The sequence below is a fragment of the Melanerpes formicivorus genome, unplaced genomic scaffold (genome assembly GCF_026170545.1).
Source record: "Melanerpes formicivorus ecotype bairdi unplaced genomic scaffold, bMelFor1.0.p_v2 SCAF_121, whole genome shotgun sequence".
NCBI classification, from domain to species: domain Eukaryota; kingdom Metazoa; phylum Chordata; class Aves; order Piciformes; family Picidae; genus Melanerpes; species Melanerpes formicivorus.
The window spans coordinates 437339-464760 of record NW_027142473.1 but is presented as its reverse complement, the minus strand read 5'-3'; the positions used below and the strand labels follow the sequence as shown (position 1 = coordinate 464760).

The 27422-nt window shown below is 59.9% G+C and overlaps 1 protein-coding gene across 2 annotated transcripts in view; it reads left to right on the top strand.

Moving 5' to 3' along the window:
* The window catches only part of REEP1 (receptor accessory protein 1), a 90098-nt gene that overhangs the window by 42793 nt on the left and 19883 nt on the right, over positions 1–27422 (top strand). Inside the window, exons 5-7 of one of the 2 annotated variants that reach the window (XM_068167607.1) lie at positions 1776–1889; positions 12565–12615; positions 19970–20147. In XM_068167607.1, the coding sequence (XP_068023708.1) occupies positions 1776–1889; positions 12565–12615; positions 19970–20147 (343 nt within the window). The remainder of the gene's footprint in view (positions 1–1775; positions 1890–12564; positions 12616–19969; positions 20148–27422) is intronic. The other variant, XM_068167608.1, reaches the window with a different exon arrangement.

Sequence of the window (27422 nt, the reverse complement as noted above, 5' to 3'; positions counted from 1 at the left end):
TGCCTGGCTCCCCCTAGGTGAGGCAGGTCTGCAGTGTGCTTGCTCCAGCCTGCCTGGCTCTCATTTCCCTGGGAGGCCTGGGAGCTGCTGGCTCTTTGATTCTCCCTTTCTCCTGGTGTTTTTGTTCTTTGGTGGTTGTGTTTGTACACACTGGCATCTGTTCAGAGCACTCACACATCTTAACTGATCTTTGTGCACTTGAAGTTGGGAGGGAGTGGGATAAAAATACCTTCTGAGCTTCTTTGCTGAGTGTGGCTGGAGCTGATGTTGGGGCTGGGTAGGATGATCAGAGAAACAGGGTCTGGCAGCCAGGGTAGGACTCTGCCTGAAACAGGGCTCAGCACTGAGGCACAGGGCCAAGGCTGTCTGGGAAGGGCTTGGCAGCAGCTGCCTGGCTGGGGCATGCTCTGGTGGGACATGGGGGTGTTGAGGTCCTGGGCTGAGAAATGTCTTGCTCCAGGTGAAAGTGCTAATTCTGGGGGGGAGAGGTGCAGCACAGGCTGCCTGGGAGATGCCTGTGGCTGAACAGGACACTGCCAGGCAGCTCCATTTGACTGATGTGGACACCCAGGCCAGGAATAGCTCAGCAGCCACATACCAGTGTGCAGGCTGCTGAGGAGTGACTGCTGCTGCAGCTGGCAGCTATCAAAGATCTCTGCTTAGCCACAGGCAGGGCCTGAGGCTGTATCTCAGCCCTCTCCAAGAAAAACTGTGGGGATCAGGGCCTGCTCTCTGCTTCCTGGCACCTTCTGCCCATGCCCCTCACAAGTCCTGCTTGTACATTTTGTCTGCTGGGAAGAGAGGGGAGAGCAGTGCAGAGCAAGCAGCTTCCAGCAGCCTACAGTCCCTCCTAACCCAGCACTTCAGAAGCTGAGGACCAGAAGTCATTGTCAGGCATTATCACCAGGCCTCTGTGTCCTGAGGGAGGCTGAGGGCAGGAATTTGACTGCATATTGACCAGTGTTGGAGTCCAGGAGCTCTGAACCTATGGATTCTGTGGGCATCTTGAAGCTGAACACTGCAGTAATGTGCAGAGAGATCTCAGATGCTTCTGGGACTCCAGTCCTGCACCCAGGGCAGCTGCAGCAGCCCAGTGTCAAGATTCTTAACTAGACCATGAGCCAGCAGTGAGCCCTTGTGGCCAAGGCAGCCAAGGCCATCCCGGGGTGCATTAGAAGGGCTGTGTTGATAGCTCCAGAGAGGTTCTCCTGCCCCTCTGCTCTGCCCTGCTGAGGCCCACAATTCTGGGCCCCTCAGTTCAGGAAGGACCTCAGGGAACTGCTTGAGAGAGTCCAGCCCAGAGGCACAGAGCTGCTGCAGGCAGTGGAACAGCTCCCTGTGAGCACAGGCTGAGGCAGCTGGGGCTTGGAGCTGGGAGCAGAGCAGCCTGAGGGCTGCCCTCAGTGCTGGGATAAAGCTGTGCAGGGCTGGAGCCAGGCTCTGCTCAGGGATGGCCAAGGACAGCACAAGGGGCACTGGGGGTAAGCTGGAGCAGAGGAGGTGCCAGGGGAACAGGAGGGAAACCTTTGTCCCTGGGAGGGTGCTGGAGCAGGCTGCCCAGAGAGGCTGTGGGCCCCAGGCTGTGGGTCCCAGGCTTCCACCTGCAGAGTGCAGAGCTCCCCCCCTGCTGCAGCGGGGTGGCTGCCCCTGCAGAGCTCTCCTCTGAGCGGCTCTGGCTGGAGGAACAAACACCCATCTGGCCCTGCCCGGGGCTGGGCAGGGGGAGCTCTGACCCTGTCCTCCTCTCTCGTTTGTGGTGCTGCCTGCCGTGCCAGGAGATCGACGACTGCCTGGTGCAGGCCAAGGACCGCAGCTACGACGCCCTGGTGCACTTCGGCAAGCGGGGGCTGAACGTCGCCGCCACGGCCGCCGTCATGGCAGCCTCCAAGGTAAGCTGTGGCCGGGGGGCTCCCTGTGGTGGCAGGGCAGGGCAGGCGCTGGCACTTGGGGCTGGATCGCAGCTCCCAGCTCACCAGCAGCGCTGCTGCCTGGCAGCCCGCACCTGGCTGCAGAGGAGCGCCCCAGGGGCTGCCGCTGCCTGGCATTACAGCTTGCTGCCCCTGGCGGGCACTCGCTGCCCCTGGCGGGCACGCGCTGCCCCTGGCACTCGCTGCCCCTGGCGGGCGCTCGCTGCCCCTGGTGCTCACTGCCCCTGGCGCTCGCTGCCCCTGGTGCTCACTGCCCCTGGCGGGCGCTCGCTGCCCCTGGTGCTCACTGCCCCTGGCGCTCGCTGCCCCTGGCGCTCGCTGCCCCTGGCGGGCGCTCGCTGCCCCTGGTGCTCACTGCCCCTGGCGGGCGCTCGCTGCCCCTGGTGCTCACTGCCCCTGGCGCTCGCTGCCCCTGGCGGGCGCTCGCTGCCCCTGGTGCTCACTGCCCCTGGCGCTTGCTGCCCCTGGCGGGCGCTCGCTGCCCCTGGTGCTCACTGCCCCTGGCGCTTGCTGCCCCTGGCAGGCGCTCGCTGCCCCTGGCGCTCGCTGCCCCTGGCGGGCGCTCGCTGCCCCTGGTGCTCACTGCCCCTGGCGCTCGCTGCCCCTGGTGCTCACTGCCCCTGGCGGGCGCTCGCTGCCCCTGGTGCTCACTGCCCCTGGCGCTCACTGCCCCTGGCGCTCGCTGCCCCTGGCGGGCGCTCGCTGCCCCTGGTGCTCACTGCCCCTGGCGGGCGCTTGCTGCCCCTGGCGGGCACTCGCTGCCCCTGGCGCTCGCTCGCTGCCCCTGGCGGGCACTCGCTGCCCCTGGCGCTCGCTGCCCCTGGCAGGCGCTTGCTGCCCCTGGCGGGCACTCGCTGCCCCTGGCGCTCGCTGCCCCTGGCGGGCGCTTGCTGCCCCTGGCGGGCACTCGCTGCCCCTGGCAGGCACTCGCTGCCCCTGGCGCTCGCTGCCCCTGGCGGGCGCTTGCTGCCCCTGGCGCTCGCTGCCCCTGGCGGGCACTCGCTGCCCCTGGCAGGCACTCGCTGCCCCTGGCGCTTGCTGCCCCTGGCGGGCACTCGCTGCCCCTGGCAGGCACTCGCTGCCCCTGGCGCTCGCTGCCCCTGGCGGGCGCTTGCTGCCCCTGGCGGGCACTCGCTGCCCCTGGCGCTCGCTGCCCCTGGCGGGCGCTTGCTGCCCCTGGCGGGCACTCGCTGCCCCTGGCGCTTGCTGCCCCTGGCGGGCGCTTGCTGCCCCTGGCGGGCACTCGCTGCCCCTGGCACTCGCTTGCTGCCCCTGGCGCTCGCTGCCCCTGGCAGGCGCTTGCTGCCCCTGGCGCTCGCTGCCCCTGGCAGGCGCTCGCTGCCCCTGGCGGGCACTCGCTGCCCCTGGCGCTCGCTGCCCCTGGCGGGCACTCGCTGCCCCTGGCGCTTGCTGCCCCTGGCAGGCACTCGCTGCCCCTGGCGGGCACTCGCTGCCCCCGGCGCTCGCTGCCCCCGGCGCTCGCTGCCCCCGGCTCTGGCGCTGGTGGCTGAGCGCTGCTAGCACGCTGCCAGGGAGCTGATGTGCAGGGCAGCACTTCTTGCAGCGAAGGGAAAGGCCTCCTGCAGCCCTGTGGGTCAGCTCCTGAGAAGCCTGCGGGCTCCAGGGACCTGTAACCAGCAGGAAGCAGATGTGATCTGGAGCTCCTGAAGGCCAGGAGCTTGTCTGCAAGGCTCACACATGGCACGCTGCTGTCTGATCCTCTGCTCACATGGTGCTGAGAGAGCTGGCACTGGCTGCTCTTGGAGGCTGAGTGGGGAGCTGTAGCCTGTGTGCTCCTTCTGGCTTAGCACCAGGCAGGAGATTCTGGCTCTGTTTCTTTGCTTGCATAAAAGCTGCAAGGACTTGGTAGTTGTGTTCTGTGGTCCTGCCCTCTGGCCATGGATCATGCCAGGGTGAATGTGCACAGACCTCTGTGTTTGGGGCCAGCCCTGTGTGTGAGGTGTGGCTTTCATGCACCCACAGGCAAGGCCTCTTGCAAAGGGGTAGTAGGAACCTGTGAATGGGAGCTGAAGGAAATTGTTTTCCCCAGTCAGATGCTTCCCCTGTGACCTCAGGCATCACTTCAGCAGGCCTTGGGCTAGCCCTCTGTGCAAATGCATCATACACCCCTAGGAGGCCAAACAAGATCAACCTACAGAGCATGTTGAATGAAGGGTGGGACAGTGCCAGGCACATGCAGGACTGCAGGATATGCAGAAGCTCTGGCCTGCTCCCAAGAAAAGCCACAAACTGCTTCCCTTTTCCCTGCCAAGCCTTCTGCAGCCTTGGCTCCCAGGCTTGCCTCAGTTCTCCTAAGCTGTTGCTCTTCAGGGGGAGGCTCTGCTAAGCCAGGGGCTGCTGGCTAATCCAGACCTGGGCTGAGACATGGGATGAATGTGGAGCTAGGCACAGCTGTGTGTTGCATACCTGGACAAAAGGACATGTGTGGTGCCTCTGTGACACTTGTGCTGCTGCTGGGTGAGCCTGAGGAAATCACCCCACAGGCAGAAACAGGCTCTGAGAACTGCCCTTGCCCTGAGCCCCATCCTGCAAGATTCTGTGCTAGAGCTGGCTTTGGGACAGGGTGAGAAACCAAATCCTGAAGGAATTCTGTCTCCTCTTTGGCAGATCCTGAATTTTGAGGCTCAACAGTAGCCCAGCCCCCAGTGCCAGCCTGTTCATTGCAGAACTGCAGCAGCTCCTCATCCTGGATGAGCAGTCAGCATCACTCTGCTTTTCTGGTGTTTTCTTGGGAGTCTCAGCCTTGAAAAGTGGCTGCAGGGGCAGGGGGGAGCTGGGCAGGAGGGAGAAGAGTCTCCAGGGTACAAGGAAGCTGTTGTTGTGCATGAGTTAATGAAGCTCCCCATTCAGTGCTGGAAGAAAGCCTCTCTGTTACTGGTGTGGTATTGTTGTGTGGCACATCTGCCAGCCCAAGGTGAGAGCAAGCAGCCAAGAGACTGCTGCCTGGAGGTGGACCTGCAGAGTCTTTCCTGCATGCTGCTTTGGCAGGGGAAAATGATCTCTTGATGAGATTGAGAGGTTGTTATGGGACTGATTGGTTTGGTTTTTTTACAGCAGAGCAAGGATGTTGATGTCTTTGCTTCAGTCTTGACATGAAAGTGACTTCAAGTGTGTAAGGAAAAACAGAACCCTGGCTTCAGCAGTGGCCTCCAGCAAGCTGCTGGCATCTCTGTGCCCCAGGGTGCAAATCCAAGACAGCTCTCCTCCTCCAAAATGGAGTGGGGCTCCTGCTCCCAGTGGGTTACTGTGCACCAGCCCCTTGAGTACCCCTGCTTTGCCTCAAGTACATCAGAAAGCCAATCCAGAAAGAGGGGAAAATTGAAATGCTGTTTCTTCAAGCCCACAAAGGTCAGGACAAGGGAAAAGGACACAGCTGCACTGTGAGGAGTGAAACTGTGAGGAGTGGGAATCGACTGAGAGGAGTTGTGAGGAAGGGAAAGCAAGATCCCCGCTTCCTGGCAGGGGGAAGCAGCCAGGTTAGCTCTGCTTTCCCCTTGCTGGCAGGGGTAGGCAGCCAGGTTAGCTCTGCTCTCCCCTTGCTGGCAGGGGTAGGCAGCCAGGTTAGCTCTGCTCTCCCCTTGCTGGCAGTGGGAAGCAGCCAGGTTAGCTCTGCTCTCCCCTTGCTGGCAGGGGGAAGCAGCCAGGTTAGCTCTGCTCTGCCCTTGCTGGCAGGGGGAAGCAGCCAGGTTAGCTCTGCTCTCCCCTTCCTGGCTGTGGGAAGCAGCCAGGTTAGCTCTGCTCTCCCCTTGCTGGCAGGGGGAAGCAGCCAGGTTAGCTCTGCTCTCCCCTTCCTGGCAGGGGGAAGCAGCCAGGTTAGCTCTGCTCTCCCTTTGCTGGCAGGGGGAAGCAGCCAGGTTAGCTCTGCTCTCCCCTTGCTGGCAGGGGGAAGCAGCCAGGTTAGCTCTGTTCTCCCCTTGCTGGCAGGGGGAAGCAGCCAGGTTAGCTCTGCTCTCCCCTTGCTGGCAGGGGGAAGCAGCCAGGTTAGCTCTGCTCTCCCCTTGCTGGCAGGGGGAAGCAGCCAGGTTAGCTCTGCTCTCCCCGTGCTGGCAGGGGGAAGCAGCCAGGTTAGCTCTGCTCTCCCCTTGCTGGCAGAGGGAAGCAGCCAGGTTAGCTCTGCTCTCCCCTTGCTGGCAGGGGGAAGCAGCCAGGTTAGCTCTGCTCTCCCCTTGCTGGCAGGGGGAAGCAGCCAGGTTAGCTCTGCTCTCCCCTTCCTGGCAGGGGGAAGCAGCCAGGTTAGCTCTGCTCTCCCCTTGCTGGCAGGGGGAAGCAGCCAGGTTAGCTCTGCTCTCCCCTTGCTGGCAGGGGGAAGCAGCCAGGTTAGCTCTGCTCTGCCCTTGCTGGCAGGGGGAAGCAGCCAGGTTAGCTCTGCTCTGCCCTTGCTGGCAGGGGGAAGCAGCCAGGTTAGCTCTGCTCATGCAGTCACACCCTCAATACATTTACACCCTTCATGGTGTAAAGGTCAGGAATGGCTAAAGCAGCCTCTGTCCCTTGCCCTTCTCAAAGTGAGTTTGTTGCCTACCAGGCAGGGAGGGCTGCATGGCTGTGACTGCAGGAGTGCAGGAGTCTGAGCTGGGTGATGGGATGAGTGTGGCTGGCTCTGCATTCAGTTGCTGTGGAGGGAGCTGCTCCCGAGAGAGGAGCAGGTAAGGGTGGTAGCTGCTGCTGCTGCCCTGTTTTTCAGGTGTTGTTAGATGTGTGTCAGAGCCCTCACTCGAGGAGGAGGTGCAGCAGAGCTGGGTTGTCCTTCCTGAGAGAAGTTCAAGTGACTAACTGCCTGGGGAGCCCCTGGAGCTGGCAGGTGCCAGACAGGGCTGCAGTGCTGCCCTATGGGGAAGCTTCCAGGCAGGGAGGAAAGAGAATGCTGCTTCTGAGGCTCCTTCTGGCTTTCCTGATGCCAAGGTTTAAGGGCACCCAGCTGGTCTGTGTTAAGTGTTGGGTGCAGATGGGAAGCTGAGCTCTGCACAGGCTCTCTGAGTTTCGGTCTTCAATGGGTCGTGGTCAGGTGGGATCCTCTGGAGGTGAGCGCTGAGCTCCTGCAGCTCCCAGCAGCAAGAGGACAGGAGGATGTCTGATGTCCTGCGTCTCTTGCATTAGTGGGCAAAGAAAAGATGCTTTTGTGTTAAGAAATGGCCCATCAGACTTTGCTGGGCAGTGACTGGCTGGAAAGCAGCCCTGAGGAGAGAGACTTGGGGGTGCTGGTGGACAAAAAGCTCACCAGGAGCTCTCAGTGTGCTCTTGCAGCCCGCAAAGCCAATCAGATCCTGGGCTGCATCAGGAGAAGTGTGGCCAGCAGGTCGAGGGAGGTGATCCTCCCCCTCTACTCAGCCCTGGTGAGACCCCACCTGGAGTACTGTGTCCAGTTCTGGAGCCCCTATTACAAGAGGGATGTGGAGGTGCTGGAAGGTGTCCAGAGAAGGGCCACAAGGATGATCAGAGGGCTGGAGCACCTCTCCTGTGAGGACAGACTGAAGGAGTTGGGACTGTTCAGTCTGCAGAAGAGAAGGCTCCGAGGTGACCTAATTGTGGCCTTCCAGGATCTGAATGGGGCCTACAGGAAGGCTGGGGAGGGACTGCTCAGGATCTCAGGTAGTGATAGGACTAGGGGGAATGGAATGAAGCTGGAGGTGGGGAGATTCAGGCTGGATGTGAGGAGGAAGTTCTTCCCCATGAGAGTGGTGAAGCCCTGGAATGGGTTGTCCAGGGAGGTGGTCGAGGCCCCGTCCCTGGGGGTGTTTAAGCCCAGGCTGGATGAGGCTCTGTCCAGCCTGATCTAGTGTGGGGTGTCCCTGCCCATGGCAGGGGTGTTGGAACTAGATGATCCTTGTGGTCCCTTCCAACCCTGAATGAAACTATGAAACTATGTTCTGGTGGCAACTGCACTGGGCTGGAAGTGTGCTCAGCACAGACCTGTCTCCAAGCAATGAGCTCCCGTCCCAGGGAGCCTGTGCTGGGAGCCCTCTCCCGCTCTGCATAGCCCTGAGCCCTCTTAACTGATTCTGTGCTCCTCCACCACCCCTCAGGATCTTTGGTGATCAGATCTTTGGGCCAGGTCCATCTCTCCATTCTCTCTATCCAGGGTGCAGCATGAAGCAGCTGGCACTCATTGTTCTCTTTGTGTCTGACAGGTTGCTGCTTGGGTCTTTACCCCGGGCTATGAGCTGTGCACACCCACCCCCTTATCTCTGAGCCCCTGGCCCTTTCCTCTTCCTATCTTAGCCTGCAGCTTGCAGGCTGAGGGCAGGCTTGTCTCCCTGCCTCCTGCTGCCCTCCCCTGCTCTGTTTGTTTTGAAGCCACAGTTGGCACAGCCCTGTGCCAGTTCATTTCACGGGCAGAGGAGCTGTCAGTGTCCCAATACCCTGGCTCTGCCCTGCTGGTTTGCCTGGGTGTTTTCTCTCTCTCTGGAGAGTCTATTTTTGATGCTGGCTGAGCAGACACAGCATTGGATAGCTGCTCTCATTACCCCTGTTAGTGCTCAGCAGATCTTCTCCCTGCCCTTGGCAGTTTGTATCCCCACCAAAGAGCATAATCTCATTTGGGGCTCTCTAATCCTGTCCTCGTTGCTCGGTCATTCTGTCACAGGCTGCGACTTCAAGTGGCTCAGTCCCCAGGGCAGGAGTAGGAGACTGGGCAGTAAATCCTGCTGCTCTTCCCATGCTTGCAGTCAGTTCCCTGCTTCAACCCTTCCTGCCCCCCGGGGGCTCTGAGCACTGACCACCACCTCCCTTCCAGCTCACCACAGGGGAGGAAGAGAGAAGCCACAGAGGAGCCTTCTTTTGAGCCACAGCAGGAGAGCAGCAGTGAGGCTGCCACAGCTGCAGCGCTGGGGCAGGGGCAGGGCCACAGCTGCAGGGCAGGGGCAGGGGCAGGGCCACAGCTGCAGCGCAGGGGCAGGGGCAGGGCCACAGCTGCAGCGCAGGGGCAGGGGCAGGGCCACGGCTGCAGCGCAGGGGCAGGGGCAGGGCCACGGCTGCAGCGCAGGGGCAGGGGCAGGGCCACGGCTGCAGGTGCAGGACCACGGCTGCAGCTGCAGCGCTGGGGCAGGGGCAGGGCCACAGCTGCAGGGCAGGGGCAGGGCCACAGCTGCAGCGCTGGGGCAGGGGCAGGGCCACAGCTGCAGGGCAGGGGCAGGGCCACAGCTGCAACGCTGGGGCAGGGGCAGGGCCACAGCTGCAGGGCAGGGGCAGGGCCACAGCTGCAGCGCTGGGGCAGGGGCAGGGCCACAGCTGCAGGGCAGGGGCAGGGCTGCAGCTGCAGCGCTGGGGCAGGGGCAGGTATGCAGCACAGGGGCAGGGGCAGGGCCACAGCTGCAGCGCTGGGGCAGGGGCAGGGCCACAGCTGCAGGGCAGGGGCAGGGCCACAGCTGCAGCACTGGGGCAGGGGCAGGGCCACAGCTGCAGGTGCAGGGGCAGGGCCACAGCTGCAGCACTGGGGCAGGGGCAGGGCCACAGCTGCAGGGCAGGGGCAGGGCCACAGCTGCAACGCTGGGGCAGGGGCAGGTATGCAGCACAGGGGCAGGGGCAGGGCCACAGCTGCAGCGCTGGGGCAGGGGCAGGGCCACAGCTGCAGGGCAGGGGCAGGGGCAGGGCCGCAGCTGCAGGGCAGGGGCAGGGCCACAGCTGCAGGGCAGGGGCAGGGGCAGGGCCACAGCTGCAGGGCAGGGGCAGGGCCACAGCTGCAGGGCAGGGGCAGGGCTGCAGCTGCAGGTGCAGGGGCAGGGGCAGGGCCGCAGCTGCAGGGCAGGGGCAGGGGCAGGGCCATCATTTGGAGGCCTGGGCACAAGTGGGCCTTTCACTGGCACCAGCCAGGTTTGTGATGTAAGTGGCTGGCACTCAAGTGTCTGCAGGGAGCAGAGTGCTGGTGGCTAGGGAGCAGCAGCTCCAGCAGGCTCCTGTGTGCTGCCTTACTGTCACCACGCTCCCAGCACTTGCCATCTGGCACCCTGAGCTTGCCCTGTGCTCAGTCCCCGAATCCTCTACCCCCTGCTTGCCTTCTCAGGACCCTGCCCAGCCCTGCCATGGCCTCTGTCTCTCCATCACATCTGTTGCCAGTTCCACACTCTCTCCCTCAAGCTCCTGGCTTCCCCACATCCTTTCTCGTGCTCCTGCCTCTGCCAAGCCGGCTCTGCCCAACAGGCCAATGTCCTGCCCCATCCCCAAGACCAGTCCTGCTCCTGACCATCAGCACTCCTCAAGCTGCAGCTGTAGCTCTGTTCTTCAAAGGAGAGCTGCAGAAAACATCCCAGAGCCAGCAGCTCACTGTGACCCAGAGATGCCTGCCGTGTGCCTTCTTCTGCCCTCCTGTGTGCAGGGCAGGGCCTCCTCGCCCCTTGCTGCTGCTGGGTAGGTCCCTGCTAGGGCAGGGCAGCAGGGCAGGGTGGTGCTTGGCAGGAGGTGGGAGATGGGCTGGGGGGAGCAGGCCCGCAGGGCTGCTGCCAGGGAAAGCCTCTGGCCTGAGGAGCAGCCTGGGAGCCCTTGCAGGGGCACACGGCAGCCCCGAGCATGCAGAGGCAGCAGGAGGCTCCCAGAGCGCCTGCTCTGCCTCCTGAGGGCTCAGCAGGGCAGTGTCAGCAGCTCCCTGGCTGCCTGAGCTCACAGCCCCCTCACTGCTCTGGCACTGTCATCTCCATTCCCAGCTTTGGGTTGTGCCCCCCTCGGGGCCGGGGGCTCAGCCTTCCAGGGCCCCTCAGCCCCTCAGGGTCCCTCAGCCCTTCAGGGTCCCTCAGCCCTTTGGGGTCCCTCAGGGTCCCTCAGCTGTCCAGGGCCCCTCAGCCCATCACCGGGGGGGAGGCTTCCCAGGGCATTTGCTGTGTGTTGATGCAGGGCAGGGCAGGGAAGTGCTGGCACTGGTTAAGATTTTATCCCCTCTGGTCCAGCAGCACTTTTCATTCTTCCCAGGGCCTGGTGGGGACAGCCACTGCAGCTGCTTGCAAGGCAGTGCTCAGGTCCCTGGCTTGCCATGGGAGTTGAGACCTGCTGATTGTAGGAGTTTGGAGCAAGCTCTTGTGCAGGAGAGAGAAGCTGCTTGTTGTGGCCTGGCAGTGGAGAGCTGCACTTCCACTTGACACAGGAAAGAGGAGGCAGGGGTGGGGAGCATCCTGTTCTGAGGGACACTGCCTGAGGCCTCTGCAGTGAGAGGATCCTGCTGCTCAGGGTCCTGCAGGGCCAGGGGACACTGCTGGCTGCTCTGCTTGGTGCCAGATCTGTAATGGCCACACTGGGCCGTGGCCAAGAGCCTCAGAAGCCAGCAGTGACTCAGGGTACACAGCCTGAGAAGCCCTTGGGGCCCTGTTGGTGTCCTCGGGAGGGCTGAGTGTGCTGCTTCTGGAAGGATCCCTTAAAGGATCTCCATGTGAGATCTAGAATCAGAGCTCTTGTGGCTGAGCTGTGTCACACCACAAAGAGAAGCAGCAGAAGGCTTTCCTGAGCCTCCCCCTGGCCATGGGGTGTTGTGAGCTGCTCCTGTCGTGTTGTCACATGTCTTTCATTCCCAAGTCTTGGAGAATCCCTTCCCCAAATCCAAGCCCAGTGCTGTTTGAGCTGCAGCCCTCGTGGCTGGCTGCAGCTTCTTTTCCTTGCTGGCTCCTTGGTTGGTGTCTCCAAGAGGCAGGCAGCAGCCAGGGAGTGCACAGGACAGCAGGAGCAAACAAACTCTTACAGAGGGACCAGACTGGGAGTTGACAGTAACAAACAGTTCCCAGGAGAGGAAATGAGCTGCACAAACAAGAAGGGTGGATGGAATTGAGTATCCACCATCAGCATTAATGGCAGCTGGCTTCCCTGCCAGTCTTTGCTGCTGCCTGACACCACCCAGGCTGAGAGCTGTTTGGGGCTAGGCATGGCACAAGGGCCCCAGCTGCCCATGAGGATGTGGCTGGCAGGGTGTTGATGTTCATAGAATCACAGAATGGGCTGGGCTGGAAGGGAGCTCCAGAGCTCATCCAGTCCTCTGCACCCAGCAGGGACATCCTCCACTGGATCAGGCTGCCCAGAGCCCTCTCCAGCCTCACCTTGAGTATCTGCAGGGATGGGGTCTCAGCCACCTCCCTGGGCAACCAGGTGGCAGAAGCAGCTTCCTCCTTCCCTCAGGCCTGTGCCCAGGGCATGCAGCTGGTGGCTTGGCTGTCAGCAGGACCTGCCTGCAGCCAGGCAAACTGCTGCTCCAGGCCTGAGGGGTTGCCCAGCCTTACCCTACAGCTCACAAGTCCTGCCAGTCACTGTGGCTGAGATGAGTGCCCTCTATCCCTCACCTCATCCTCTGCCTCTATCAATGCCCTCTCAGACCTGCAGCCAGGGGTGGGCAGGCACTGGGGGTGCCTGCAGTGGAAGGCATGCCCAAGTGCAAGGAGCAGAGGAGCAGGTAAGGGGCTGGCTGTGTTTTAAGCACGGGTGCAGGGTAGCACCCTGTCAGCTGGGCTTATGCAGGGCTCTCCTCACCTCTCTGGGAGAGCTGAGGGAGGGGGAACCTATGCTCAAGTCCACAGGTGGGGGCCCTGCTCTTCCTGTGAGTCCCTGCACATGGTGCCCAGTCTCATCTCGAGGGCTTCTGCTTCAAGCAGACCTTATTCTCAGAGCTCTCCTGTGTGCTGCCACAATGGCTCTCTTCTTTCCTTGCTAGGTCTCTCAGCTGCTTCATTTACACTTGTATTTGGACCAGAGAAAAGGGCAGGTAATCTGCTGAGTGCTCCTACTAACCCCTAACTCATTTCTGCCTCCCCATTGAGGTGTTTTCAGCTGAGACTGGTCTGAGGCTAGAGGCTGTCTGCTGAGCTGAGTGCATGCTGAGCTTTAGAAGCCTTTGACCTCATCAGCACAATGCCTTCCAGGTCCTCTGCTGGCAGCCAGAGAGGCTCCAGCAGCCAGGCAGGGAGCTTTGGACTTGGCAAACCCTTCTAACTCGGGTCCTTGCTGCTACATTGGGCAAGCTGCTCTTCTCTTGCTAAAGGAGCAAGGCAGCCTCTGTCCCACTGCTGTGAACCCATTATGGGGTGGTTGGGGTTGCAGTAAAGCTGCTGAGGCTGGGACACAGCAAGCATTTCCTGACAGGTGTGGTTGGGGAAGTCCTGCTGACACCACAGCAGTAAGTGGCACCCTGGGAACATGCACTGCAGCTTGCAGGGCACGTCTGCAGGACTCAGGCTGTGAGGTGCATGCAGCCATGTCTGCTAGCATGGAGCAAAGGGACAGCAAGAGGGACAGTAACAGGTTCAGTCTTGTGCTGGAAGTGTGGGAGCATGACTTAGTGCTCCCTTGCCTGTCCATTAACTGCTGCCCCTAAGCTGCGGGAGGCCAGCAGGTGCCCCCTGCACTAACCCTGACCTTACCTGCAGCTGCTTTCTCATGACTTGATGTGTTGGAGTTCCTGGTTTGTGTCTCTGTGCTGTGCTGCAGGTTGCACAGCTGCAGCATCCTCTCAGGTTGTCAGACTGAAGGTAGGATGCAGTCAGTTTGTTTCTAGTAGCTCCCATGGAACTGCTCCACACCGTGCCGAGTGTCAGGCTGGGCCTAGCTGTGCCCAGCTGCAGCTGTGCACTGGGAGGGCTGGCTTGGCTTAAGGAGCCAGACAGAGCTCTCTGACCCTTCTCCCAGGATCACAGGAGCACTCCCCACAGGGGCTGGATGCAGGCTGGGAGGTGTAAAAGGAAATGCTGTTCCTATCTGCATGCTGCACTGCAAAGCACATCAAATACAAACAGATCTATGCTCTGGGCTTAACACAGAAGACCCTTGAGCCAGAGCCCCCCAGCCTGCCCCCAGCAAGGCCAAAATTCCAGACCTCAAATGCCCCCCCCATGCCTCTGTGCCCCCCATGCCTCTCTGCCCCCCCATGCCTCCCTAGCCCCCCCCATGCCTCCCCCCCCCCCGAGTTAAGCCCAATGTGGCACAGATAGACATCAGCCTTGCCCAGGCTGCTGCAGGCTGAAGCCCTGCCCCCTACCAAACAAGAGCTAAGGGAGCAGGGAGAGGGGGAGAGGCAGCTTGTGCTGTGCCTTCTAAAGGCTAGATGCAGGCATGCTGGGAATGAAACAGCAAACCATCACACTTCCCATCCACCCCCAGACCCCTCTCCAGCCCTCCTGTAAGACTCCTCTCTGGTTTCTTAAAGGCACCCAGCCCCAAGCCATGACAAGTGTCCTTCATGAATGGCTTTCCAGGCTTGTAACTCTGGCTCCCTTTACAAAGCTGCACTTCAAATGTGAATGCAGAGCTGGCTTAGAGAGAGGAGAAGTCATGAAGGGAGCTGCAGCTGTTGCTGATGGAGTGCCTTTTGCAGTGCCTGTCACTGTCCTGACCTCAGGCTTTGGCAGGCACCAAGGCTGCAGTTCCTTCCAAGCCAGCACTGGTTGCAGAAGTGTGTGTGCTCGGGGCCCCCAGAGGTCAGTGTCTGCTCCTGGAGATGGTGATGCCTGCAGCACTTGGAGGAAGGCAGCCTGCAGGTTAGCTGGCTCTGGAAGCCCAGTGCTCTGAGTTTGTCCTGGTTTTGACAGCCAAAGCAAGGAGAGAATGTGCTGGGTGTGGGTGGGTGAGATCTGCCTGCACCACAGCTGAGTTTTGACCCAAGCAGGTAGGTTCCCAAATTAGTTCTGGATTAATGATGCTGCATGGATGGGAGCTGGAAGTACCCTCAGGATCAGCTGCTGCAGCCTAAATGCCCATGGCTTGAAGGGCTCTGCCCTAGTGCTGTTGGCAGTGCCATGGATCTGAGCAGGAGTACCACCAAGTGGTGGCAGTTGCTGGGGGCCAGCCACAGGTCCTTTGTGGTGTTTGAGTGGCACTGAGCCCTGCCCCAGCCTGGTCCTTCTCTGCCCCCAAACAGAGAGACCTGTCCCAGGAAGGAACAGCTCACTAGCTGGGCAGATCCTGGGAGAAGAGGCCAAGAAGCCTGCAGGGTTCACTTTCAGCTTGGGCTGCACCTTCAGCCAGAGGGTGAACTTCCTTAGGGGCCAGCAGGTGAGGTGCACTGGGAGCAGGTACACTACAGTGAGCAGGGAGCAGAGAGACACCTGCCCACATGGGGCCACCAAAACCTCCCCTCCTGCAGAATCCTCTCTGCTGGTCACACCTGGTGGATGAGGTTCAAGTTGAGTCTAGGCAGGCAGGCTTCTGCCCAGGGAGGGTAAGGCTCAGCCTGGAGAAGAGAAGGCTCCGGGGAGACCTAACAGGGACCTTCCAGTACCTGAAGGGGGCTGCAGAAGGACTCTTTGCAAAGGTCTGCAGTAATAGGACAAGAGCAGATTTAGAGTGGATGTGAGGAACAAGGTCTGCATCAGGAGGCTGCTGGAACACTGCAGCAGGTTGCCCAGGGAGGTGGTTGAGGCCCTGACCCTGGAGCTGTTCCAGGTGAGGCTGGAGAGGGCTCTGGGCAACCTGCTCCAGTGGAGGATGTCCCTGCTGGGTGCAGAGGGCCTGGACTGCATGCCCTGTGGAGGTCCCTTCTTGACCCAGACCATTCTGGGGCTCCTGCAGACTGCATTCTCTTCCTTATTGGTGTGGTTTACTTTGTGAGGCATTTCCAATGGATGGAGCTTGGTGGCTTCTACCCCAGGCCATGCTGTTGTGCTGATTGTGTGTGCTTGGCAGAGCAGTCCTGAGAGCTGCTGCTCAAAGCTCGCCTCTGCCACAGCTCCAGCATTCCACAAGGGCTGAGCAGCCACTGCTGGGCTGAGTTCTCACTCCAAGAGGCAGCTCAGGTTCCTCACAGAGTGGTGGGGAAGGAACCCCTGGAGATCACCTGGTCCAATCCCCCTGCTAAGGCAGGGTCACCCAGAGCTGGCTGCCCATGATGGCCTCCAGGCAGGTTTTGAGTATCTGCAGACTGCCCAGGCTCTGTGGGCAGCTTGTTCCAGCAGTCTGTCACCTCCAGAGTACAGCAGTCATTCCCCCAGGCCGGTGAGGGTACAGTCACTGTGCAGGGCCCCTGGACTGCTGGGCTGCAGGTCCCCTGCCTGGCTGCTCAGCTGGGTTGAGCTCAGCTGCCCACAGCTCATGCAGGGTGCCCTGGGTGGGTTCTGCAGTCTGCACAGCCACCCTATTCTTAGCAGCTCATTTAGAGCTACTAAAGTCATCCCACCCCCAGCAGACAGCCCCTGGCTGAGCAAGCCCAGGGCAGTCAGGCTGTCTTGCTGCTGCAGTGACTGGAGCAGCAAAGCTGGAGGGGAGCAGCTGATGTAACCTGAGTGCAGGATGCCTCCTGCACAGCAAGCTCGAGTGTCAGCAGGGCTCCAGGACTTACCCTGCAGTCACCCAGCCCAGCTCAGCTAACCCAAAGGCCATTTCATTCCGGGGAGTGATTGATGTGTGTGGACAGGAGGCAGAGCAGAGCCCAGCCTGGCAGGGAAGGTGATACTTCAGGCACCTTTTGCACTGCAAGGCAGAAGAAATGTTCATATCCTCGGCTTGGCAACTTGGGGTAGAGCAGCAGGTAAAGATCAAGGGCACCAAAGAGAGCTCTGAAACAAGGGCCTGCCCTGTGGGGCTGCTGCACTGGCAGGTCACACACAGCCACAGCCTTCACCACAGAGTCAAGGCAGCTCTGCTCAACAGTGCTGACCTTAGCCAGGAAAAAAACCCAAACCCAAACTAAAACTGTCTGTCTTTGGTCTTTTCCACCTCCCCTGAGCTTCTCCTAGCCAAGCTCAGGGTTTCACAGCACAGATAACAGCAAAACCTTGCTGCTCCCAGCAGCCCATCACACAGTCTGTCCAAATTTAAACTGCAGGGACAGCAAAGGCTGAGGCTGGGGAGGCCACTGCAGGCACCAGCCCCTGCTGGCTCCCCTCCCACTGCCCTTCCTTCCTCATCTTGGCACCTTTGGTCTTGGCAGGGACAGACTGGGTCGAGGTGCTCAAAGGGCACAAGGTAACACAACTCTGTCACATCTCTACCTGCCCACAAGCAGAAACACCACGGCAGGGATGACTGCCACAGAACCAGCTGCCCCCAGCAGAGCAGCAGCTGCTGAGGTGAGGTCACAGCCATTTGAAATCTCAGCACTGTCAGGGCTTGCATGGCTGCAGCTGCAAGCTGTAGCAGCACAGACTTCACCCAGCTCTACCACTTCTTACTCCACAACCAGACTTACTGTTTCCTACCCAAAGAAAAACCAAGTCCATAGCTTCCTTCCACAACAGATTCAGCACTGCACACAGCTGGCACCAGGTCTGGGACCTCCACAGGGCATGCAGTCCAGGCCCTCTGCACTCAGCAGGGACATCCTCCACTGGAGCAGGTTGCCCAGAGCCCTCTCCAGCCTCACCTGGAACAGCTCCAGGGTCAGGGCCTCAACCACCTCCCTGGGCAACCTGCTGCAGTGTTCCAGCAGCCTCCTGATGCAGACCTTGTTCCTCACATCCACTCTAAATCTGCTCTGCTCTTGTCCTATTACTGCAGACCTTTGCAAAGAGTCCTTCTGCAGCCCCCTTCAGGTACTGGAAGGTCCCTGTTAGGTCTCCCCGGAGCCTTCTCTTCTCCAGGCTGAGCCTTACCCTCCCTGGGCAGAAGCCTGCCTGCCTAGACTCAACTTGAACCTCATCCACCAGGTGTGACCAGCAGAGAGGATTCTGCAGGAGGGGAGGTTTTGGTGGCCCCATGTGGGCAGGTGTCTCTCTGCTCCCTGCTCACTGTAGTGTACCTGCTCCCAGTGCACCTCACCTGCTGGCCCCTAAGGAAGTTCACCCTCTGGCTGAAGGTGCAGCCCAAGCTGAAAGTGAACCCTGCAGGCTTCTTGGCCTCTTCTCCCAGGATCTGCCCAGCTAGTGAGCTGTTCCTTCCTGGGACAGGTCTCTCTGTTTGGGGGCAGAGAAGGACCAGGCTGGGTACAGAACTTGTTCCTAACTTCCAATCTGAGTCTGCTCTGCTCTAGTTTGAAGCCATTGCCCCGGTCCTGTCCCTGCAGGCCTTTGCACACAGTCCCTCTCCATCCTTCTTCCTTCAGGGACTGGAAGGTTGCTTTTAGATTTGCCTGGAGCCTGCTCTTCCCTAGGCTGAAACAGCACAGTGGTTGTGTGGAGACTTCTCTGTTAGAGCCTGCAGAAACTGCAGAGTGCTGCCAAACCCAGCATGCAGAGAGCTCTCTGGCAGTGCCAGGCAGTGCTGCCACCTCTGCACTGCTTGGACAAGCAGGAGTCTAAGGGAGAGCCCTGTGTGACGTGCTGCAGCGTGCTGTGCTGGCCAGGCTGGCTGAGCAGGGGTAATCAATACTGTCTGGAGTTGGCCCTCCTGGTTTCACCTTGGTCACAGCATCCACTGAGTGTTGCCTGATTGCCAGCAGCCAGGCTCTGTGTGTGTCTCAGTACTTTGTCAAGGCTGGATGCTGTGAAGTATCTTTCAGACCCTCCTCCCCTCAGCAAAATGTTGAGACCCAAATGTTCCTTCCCTCAGTTGTGCTTCCCACATTCTGAGTGTCCCTTGGTGCAGCAAGCAGAGGGTGCAGGGGGCCTGCAGAGTCTCTTTGCTGGCACTTCCACTGTGTGGCACTGGTGTAGGGGTGAGGGTTAGAGAATTCAGGAGCTGGCTGCAGGCAGGTTTTTGGTGGGTGTGCAGCTCTCTGAGGAGCTGTGGTTGGAGTTGAAGGTGTCTGTTAGCCAGCCCAGCCTGCACAGGCAGCGGCTACACTCCCCAGGGAATGTTGCATTGAGAGCTAGTCTGGAAAGAAAGAACAATCTTGTGTGAGTTTCTTTCTTTCTTAAGCTGCAATAAAGCCAAACCAAACAAACAGCCCATCACCTACCCAACAGCAGCAAACCCCCCAGCAGCAGCACAATCTTTCTCTGCATTTCTTTAATGTCTTTATTAATGACCTGGATGAGGACATTGAGGCAGCCTCAGGAAGTCTACAGATAATACCAAGCTGGGTGGCTGTGTCCATCTGCAAGAGGCTAGGGAGGCTTTGCAGCAGGACCAGGACAGGTCAGACCAATGGGTCATGGCTCATTGGGTGAAGTTCAACAAGGCCAAGGGCCAGGTCCTGCACCTGGGCCACAACAACCCCATGGGGAGCTACAGACCTGGGGATGTGTGGTTGGAAAGCTGCAACTCAGAGAGGGACCTGGGGGTGTTGGTTGGCAGTCACTGAGCAGGAGCCAGCAGTGCCCAGGGGGCCAAGAGAGCCAATGGCCTCCTGGCTTGGGGCAGAAGCAGGGTGGGCAGCAGGGACAGGAGGTGACCACCCCCCTGTGCTCAGCACTGGGCAGGCCACACCTGGAGTGCTGTGCTCAGCTCTGGGCCCTCCCTGCAGGAAGGACACTGAGGGGCTGGAGCCTGTCCAGAGCAGGGCAGTGAGGCTGGAGAAGGGCCTGGAGTGAGGAGGGGGCACAGCCTCTGTGCCTTGGTGCAAGGGACAGGAGCAGAGGCAATGGCTCCAAGCTGCCCCAGGGGAGGCTCAGGCTGGAGCTCAGGAAATCTTTCTGCCCTGGAAGGGATCTGAGAGATTGGCAGAGGCTGCCCAGGGCAGTGCTGCAGTGCCCGTCCCTGGGGGTGTGCCAGCAGCTGTGGTGCTTAGGGCCATGGCTTGGTGCTGAGCCTGCAGTGCTGGGGGGAGCCTTGGCCTGGATGAGCTCTTCAGCTGGATGTGTTCTGGGATTTTGTACCAATAAGTTTTCTTATTTTGAAGTTTCAGTCTTTCTGTGGTGTGTGTGGGGTTGGTGACTGTCAGGTGATTCACTTCAAAAGGGAGTTCTTCTGCAGACCATTTCGTTGTGTTTCTGAAGCCAAGCACCTCTTGGACTCAGATCCTAATGAAAGGAAAGAACCTACTGGAGAGATGCAACAACTTCCTGCTCCTCTGGATGTGGCCAGGGCTGCTCTGAGAGCAAACCACTGAACAGAGATGGTCACCACCAGCAGTCTGAACGACTTTGTGCATAGAACCACTCCAAAAGGCAGAGCAGAGAGGCAAATGATGCTTTTAACAGCTCCTTTTTCTCCTCTCTTGTCCTGCTCTCGCTGAGCAAGGGAGCAGAAAGCTGCAGAGGCGCTGTGGAACCTAACTCCCTTCTCTGTTGTTTGCTCGCTTCTTTGGCTAGGGGCAGGGGGCCCTGTCGGAGCGGCTCAGGAGCTTTAGCATGCAGGATCTGTCGAGCATCCGCGGGGACAGCAGCAGCAGCAGCAGCAGCAGCGTTCCTGCCCCGGTGACCGTGCGAGCCAGCGGCAGGCAGAGCCAGCCCAAGGCGTCCCGCAGCGCCGCGGCCGGCAGCGGCTCAGGTGAGTGCGGGGGGAGGCAGGGCCGGGCGAGTCCCGCAGCCGGCAGGGGCGCAGCAGAAGGTGCAGCACACAGCCTGAGCGCTCTGCTGAGCCTCTGGGCGCTTCAGAGAGCAAAGGGCATCACCCTGGGGTCCTTGCTGCCCCTGGCACCGAGGGTGGCGCTGGAGCGCGCAGGGGCGTCGGCTGAGAGGCCAGGCTCTGAAGTGAGCACTGCAGCTCACCGTGGGGATTCCCTGAGCAGGGAAATGGAACAGGAGGGGAGGAGGGGGCAGAGCAGTGGGCAAGGGCCCCCGGGTGGTTGTACAGCCTCTCTCTCCCATCACCTAAACACAGCTGTGAGCTCCCAGGCTGTCTCTCTCAGCTGGGCATGCCTGCGGGTCTGCAGTAGCTGTTACAGCATTGACAGCTGGAGTTGCAGAGCTTGTCACTGGTGATGCCTGTTGAGAAAGAACCCCCCTGAAGCACTGCCAGGAGCAGAACCCCAGATCTGACAGCTGTGTGTGGTCTGAAGGATGTCAGCACAAGCATAAGCCTCTGGCTTGGAATTCCTGAAGCACAGAGGGAAGAACCATCCTGGTGGGAATGAGATCCATTTCTGGGGCTTGAGTTACCGAAGTTTACCTCAAACTTGGCCAAAGAAGTCTTTGTAAGCCCAAATCCAAACCATTTCATTGAAGGTAGCTTTGGAGATCTCAAACCCTGAGACACAGAAGGTTATCCCAGGCAGGGGGTTCTGGGTGGCTTCTGGGGGTCTTCAGCACCACCAGAGATCATGGAGCTGGACTGCTGGGATGGGAAGCTGCAGGTGTGGTGCACTTGGTAGCTTGTGGGGCACAGGCTGGCAGCTAGGGCTTGTGCTGAGGTCTGTGCAGACAGGCAGTGGGTTCAGCCTACAGAACCACCTCCCCTCTGGGTCTGCTCCAGCTTCAGAGCTCCCTGCAGAGCATCCTGCCAGCTCTGTGCAGATGCTGAGAGTTCTCAGAGCTCACTGTGTCTGTTTGGCTTAACATCTTCTCTTGAGGAAATGCTCTTTCCAGACCAGCTGCAGGAGCACAAATACCAGAGCAGCCCACTGGGCACCTCCTGTTGGCATGCACCACCTCTGGCTGTCCCAGCTCACTTTGTGATCTAGGAGCCTGCTTGCAGGCTGCTTCCCCACCCACAGCCAGGCTGCAGAGGCAACCCCAGAGGGTGACTTCACTCAGAGGGGATGTCATTGTGCCACTTGGAGGAGCACAGCCACTGTTTTGCTCTTGCTTTTAGTCAGACTAAGTGGGCCTGGTCTCTCCAGTCTTTGTGCTGCTGTGGGTGGACATGGCACTGGCCAGGCCTCACCTTCAATCCTGGGTTCAGTTTTGGGCTCTTCGCTCTGGGAAGGACACTGAGGAGCTGCAGTGCTGTCTTGGTCTGCAACAGGAAAGAGACTCAGGTCTGTGAGTGCTGCCCTGTAGGAGATTAGAGGCCAAACTGTCAACTGCCCTTGAGGCTATTTATTAACAGAACTAAGTGTACAGAACAGAAGGAGGGAGAGAGAGGGAGAGGGAAGAGGAAAGGAATTCTATTACCACACCCCAGACCCCCCAGGCCAGTTTGGGTCTGTGGAGGAAGGCTGCTGCTGCTTTGGCATGGAGAAGAGGTCATCCTTGCTGGCTGTGCTGTCCTCCACTGGAGGAGGGGAGAGAGGGAGCCCAAAGTCCAAGCCCAAGTCCTTCTCTGAGCAGCCTCTTCAGCTCCATGAGCTGCAGCAGGTGGAACTTAGGACACAGAGAGAGGCTTCCTCCTGGTCTGCTGCCTCCAGGCTCCATGGTGAGGTCTTCTCTCCTGTCTCTGTCCTTCTCTCTCCTTGGATTTGCTTCTCTGCTTTATTTCTCATGAGCAGGCATTGCTCAGGTGTTTTCCTTCTCCTGAGCAGGTCTTGCTCAGGTTTTTAGGTATGTCCAGGTGGTGAATCCATTGTCCTTTGCACCAGCCTCCCTTCCCCAGATAGCTGCTGGCTAGAGAGGATCTTGTCTGTGCACATGCCACAGAGTCCTTATCCAGTGGCCTCTGCCCAATGCACAGCAGCTCTTGTCTGGGCAAGCAGCAAAGGTGATTTGATCTTTGTTGAGTCACATCGAGGGAGATAAGATTGAGCCTCTTACAAGTGTGGCCAGAGAAGGGCACCAGAGCTGGGGAAGGGTCTGGAGAAGAGGGCTGGGGAGGAGCAGCTGAGGGAGCTGAGGGGGTTGGTATGGAGCAGAGGAGGCTGAGGAAGACCTCCTTGCTCTCTACAGCTCCCTGAGAGGAGGCTGCAGTGAGCTGGGGGTTGGGCTCTGCTCCCCAGTCTCAGGGGACAGAAGGAGAGGCAATGGCCTGGAGTTGTGCCAGGGGAGGCTTAGGTCGGAGATGAGGAGAAATGTCTTTGCTGCAGGAGTGGTCAGGGCCTGGCAGAGGCTGCCCAGGGAGGTGGTGGAGTCCTGGAGGTGTCCCAGAACCCCGTGGCCATGGCACTTGTGGCCATGGTGGGGTTGGGTTGGAGGCTGGACTGGGTGAGCTCAGAGGCCCTCTCCAACCCCAGCCATTCTCTGACTCTCTGACACAGCTCTGTCTGCAGCCAGAATGTCCAAGGGTCCCAGTGCCCAGAGGCAGAGCTATGATGTGTGTGAGTGTGACCTATCAGCCAGCCTGCACCACACCCTGGGGCTGTGCCCAGAGTGAGCCAACACCAGCCCCAGGCATGGTCCCTTTGCTCCACCTGCCCATTTCTTTAGGGTGCTGCATTCAGGGTCTGGTGCTGCCTGTCAGTGTGCTCTCTGTATGTGTAGCACAGACACACAGAGCAGGTTGTAAGCAGGAGCTGCAGAACAGCTGGCACCCAGCTGCTGTTCCTGCCCCAAGCCCTCAGCAGCCTCAGCTGTCACACAGAAACATGAGATTGCTCTTTGTGTTCCTGCTGGAGAGGGAAAGTGACTGAGGCTGATGGCAGAAGGAGCCAGCAAAGGTACCTTGGACTGACATGAGGGTGACCTGGCTCCTACCTGGCTCCTTCCTTGGCAAAGGCCTTGGGAGCCATCAGGTGTTAGACTGACAGCAGTAGCTGGGGGACACAAAACAGCCTCCAGAAGATCAAACATTGTGCCCTTGGTCAGAAATCCTGCTTGATGGAGACTTCTAGGGAAGGCTTGAAGGAGTGGGCCCTGGTCTGCAGCAGAAGCAGGGTGGTAGTTAGGAGGCAAGTCAGGAATTCACAGCTTGCTGTATTGGCCTGGAGCAGGCCTTGGTGTCTGCCAGGCAGAGCAAGTTGTGCTCCCCATGCCTGAGGTGCCTGTGTGTGAAGGGCAGTACCCCACAAGACTTCTGGGGTGGCTTTCCTGCTCAGTGAGTGTAACATGTCCAAGTCCAGTCTCTGGACTGCCCCAGCTCTGCCAGAGGCTCTCTCTGGCTGCAGTAGCAGAGCTCTGTCTTGCCACTGCCCCTGAGACGTTTCCTCTTCATTTCTGTTTTCCCTTCTTTTGTTCTGTCCTTTGTTTCCCAGTGCAGGCATCTGGGGAGCTGCTCATGTGTGAGATTCTTGCTGACCTCACAGCAAGGATGCATTTGTTCCTTCAGGTGCTTCCCCCTCCCCCCATTTCCCTGCACCCTCTGTCCCTACCAACCTGCTGCAGCCCCCTGCAGGGGCAGGAGCCAGAAGCCTCTTTGGTTGAGGTGCTGCTGCAGTGGGGTCTGCCTGAGCAGGGGCATTGCTGGGCCTCGGCCAGCCTCACCAGTGGGCAAGGCAAGCACTACTGGAGCAGCTGTAACCCTTTGTGCTTCAGGACTGGTGCCCCTGAGCCTGGCAGCTTGGCAGCATCGCTTGATCCTGGGGGTCAGACCTTGGATGGTAGAGCAGAAGCACACAGCAGTGCCTGCAGAGTGCTTTGCAGCTCCTGGTGCTGCTCTCAGGTGGCTGCAGGGATCTGCAGAGGCTGAAGGGTTGGTCTTGCATCTAGCACAGCACAAGGGAAGAAGAGCAGCCTTACGGTAAGGAGATGTCAAGTGCTGGCCTCAGGTGGTGGCACAGCCCAGCTGTGGGCAGTCAGGCTGTCAGCAGTGCAGAGCTGGGGACTTGGGAAGAAGCCCTGGCTTTGATCTAGGGAAAAACATGTGGCTGTGACTGCTGTTGAGGGAGTAGTTTAACTCAGCCTGATTTGCTGCTCTGCCTGACTGGAAGCCTCCAAGAGACCTGTTCTGGGAGAGCTCTGGGGAGACATGGTGAGACCAGGAAGCCAGGAGCTGGGAGCTCCCTAGCCAGCTTTGCTGCTGGATGAGTGCTGCCTGGCAGCACACTCTCACAGCAGCCAGGCCAAGCCAAGAGATGGCTCTTCAGGCTGAGGTGAGAGGACTCTAGGTGGCTCCCACCCCTGAGCAGTGGAAAGGCAGCCAGGCTTGGTGTGCAGCTTCCTGCTGCTGGTTCCAGCAGCCCTGCTGGCTAGCTGTTTAAGGGCAGATGTGTTACCTGGAGGTGGCTGGAAAGCTGGGTGGGGATGGAGAGGGGTCTGTTCTGCTCCCTGCATAGACCAGGCTGCTGAGGCTCAGCTTTGGCAGGATGAAACCCCTCCACTTCCCCTGTGAGCACCAGGGGTGGCTCAGGGTCTGGTTTCACGTCTCTCAGGTTTCTTTCCAAGCCCACTGAAACCTGGGAAGAGTCTGCTGGCACTGGTGGAGCTTGGCTGTGGCCAGGAGCTGGCTGCATTAAGCAACTGCTCAGCTTGTTTCAGCTCCCTGTTGCGTTTGGGGCATGCCTGGGGCTGAAGAGGTGGGGTTCTGACCCCGAGTGCCCTCTTCACACAAAGCAGCCTGTGAAGAGCTCAGCATTTGGGCAGGGGTAACCACATGCAGACACAGCACAGGTTTCTTTCTGCCTGCTGAAGGTATCCCAGGGGGCCAGGGAATGCCCCCTGCTCTTCTCTGCCCTCTGCTGCTGTTTTGTTTTCCCTTTGGCTGCCTTTCAGCGGTGCCTGCTGTACACTGAGCAGCCCTGCTCCTGTCTGCAGCCTTCTGCACTGCTCACTCTGTTCTGGGCTCCAGGTGTTCCTGATGGATCCACACAGAAACAGCCTCCTCCTCCTCACAGCCTCCAGAGCCACACAGGTGACTTGAAGGGGCAGAGGCTGCTTTTGCCCTCATTTGTGTGTGGCTGCTGCCCTCACACAGCACACTGTGAGGCATTGCCACATCTGTGCCTCCTTCCTCTGACACACACAGGGGAGCACTTGGCAGGCCACCCCCTGCTCTCTCCAGCTGCCCTTGCTTTGCTTGGTGCAGTGTCCTGTCACCCTGGTGAGCAGCCTGTGCTATCACAGAAACATTCAGGTTGGCCAAGACCCTCAGGATCACCAAGTCCAGCCTAGAACCCTGCTCTTCAAATTCCCCCCTAAACCACAGCCCCATGTTTTAGCTCCATCCTGTGCTGCTTCCATGGGCAGAGCCACCACTGCCTTCAGGACCTGTGGACGTAGTGTGGCTGCTCCTGGGGAGCTGGCAGCTCCAGGAGCACATGACCAGGTATTTGTGGAGGTGATCCTGGCAGAGGTTGCTGTGGCACAAGTCCCCACTCCACACAGGGCCGTGTCTGTATTACCAGACGGGCTTCTGCCCTCCTTAACCTCATGGCATTGCCTCAGAAGCACCCTGGAGAGCGCCGATAAAGCTTAGTGCCTTGTGCTGAGCTGGAGGGGGCTGGCTCCTGTGCTGAGACTGGAGGGGGCTGGCCCCTGTGCTGAGACTGGAGGGGGCTGGCCCCTGTGCTGAGACTGGAGGGGGCTGGCTCCTGTGCTGAGGGCTGGAGGGGGCTGGCTCCTGTGCTGAGACTGGAGGGGGCTGGCCCCTGTGCTGAGACTGGAGGGGGCTGGCCCCTGTGCTGAGACTGGAGGGGGCTGGCCCCTGTGCTGAGGGCTGGAGGGGGCTGGCCCCTGTGCTGAGACTGGAGGGGGCTGGCTCCTGTGCTGAGACTGGAGGGGGCTGGCTCCTGTGCTGAGACTGGAGGGGGCTGGCTCCTGTGCTGAGACTGGAGGGGGCTGGCCCCTGTGCTGAGACTGGAGGGGGCTGGCCCCTGTGCTGAGGGCTGGAGGGGGCTGGCCCCTGTGCTGAGACTGGAGGGGGCTGGCTCCTGTGCTGAGACTGGAGGGGGCTGGCTCCTGTGCTGAGACTGGAGGGGGCTGGCTCCTGTGCTGAGGGCTGGAGGGGGCTGGCCCCTGTGCTGAGACTGGAGGGGGCTGGCTCCTGTGCTGAGGGCTGGAGGGGGCTGGCCCCTGTGCCACACAGCTCCTGCAGACACTCTCCTGCTACTGGGGCCAGGCTCTGGCGTGGGCTGTGCCTTTGGGTGGCAGTGACACAGAGCTCTGCACCCCGGGGCAGAGGCCAGAGCTGGCAGACAGGCTCTCTGCTGCCAGGCTCAGTGCCCTTTCTGCTGAAGCTTCCCCCAGGCCCAGCTCATTCTCTGCTGGCATGAGCTCAGGGCAGAAGGGTGCAGTGTGCTCCCTGGCGCTCACCGCTCCGCTCTGCCTGCTGGGTTTGCACCTAGGCGCTGCAGGGCGAAGGTGAGGGGTGTCAGCATGCAGGATGTGTCCTCACCCACCAGCAGAGCTTCTGAGAGCTGGGGCAGAACAGCCTGCCTGTGGCTGTGACAGGAGCTCTCAGGAACGAAGCTGTCCTGCACTTTTGACAGCTACCTCCTGTGTAAAAGCAGAGCCCAAGCCCCAGCAGATCCTCTGAGGCTGGCTGAGCCTCAGCCCTGCGGTGCAGGCCATAGCTCCGTGGCAGCACCCAGCTGCTGTGAGCAGCACCCATGGGAAAGCTGTGAGCCAGCTGCTTGCCCCTGCCCTGCACCACCCTCTGCCTTGGAGATGTGCCAGTGCTGCCCCCAGTCAGGGAGCTGCCTCAGGTTAAACGCTGGCTCTTGCTTCCAGGCTGTGCTCGACCTGGGTCACGGCCTCAAGCCAGCAGAGAGCATCAGCCAGGGGAGAGGGAAGGTGAGGGCTGGAATGTGAGGGGCAAGGGATGTCTGCTTTCAGCAGCAGCACTGGGGTGTGCTGGTGAGTGTGGCACTGTTGTAGTGCAGGATGATCAGGACCAAAGGAGTTGATCAGATCTCTATTTTCCCTCCAAGCCTTTTTCTGGTTAAAATCTGGAGTCCCTGCTGCCCCTGGGAGGGAAACTGGAAGGCTGCTGCCTGGAGCACAAGCTGAAGCTGTGACAGACTTCTGTGAGGATCTGTGCTGAAGGGTGCAGTGCAGTCCCCTGGCTGCCTTCCTGCTT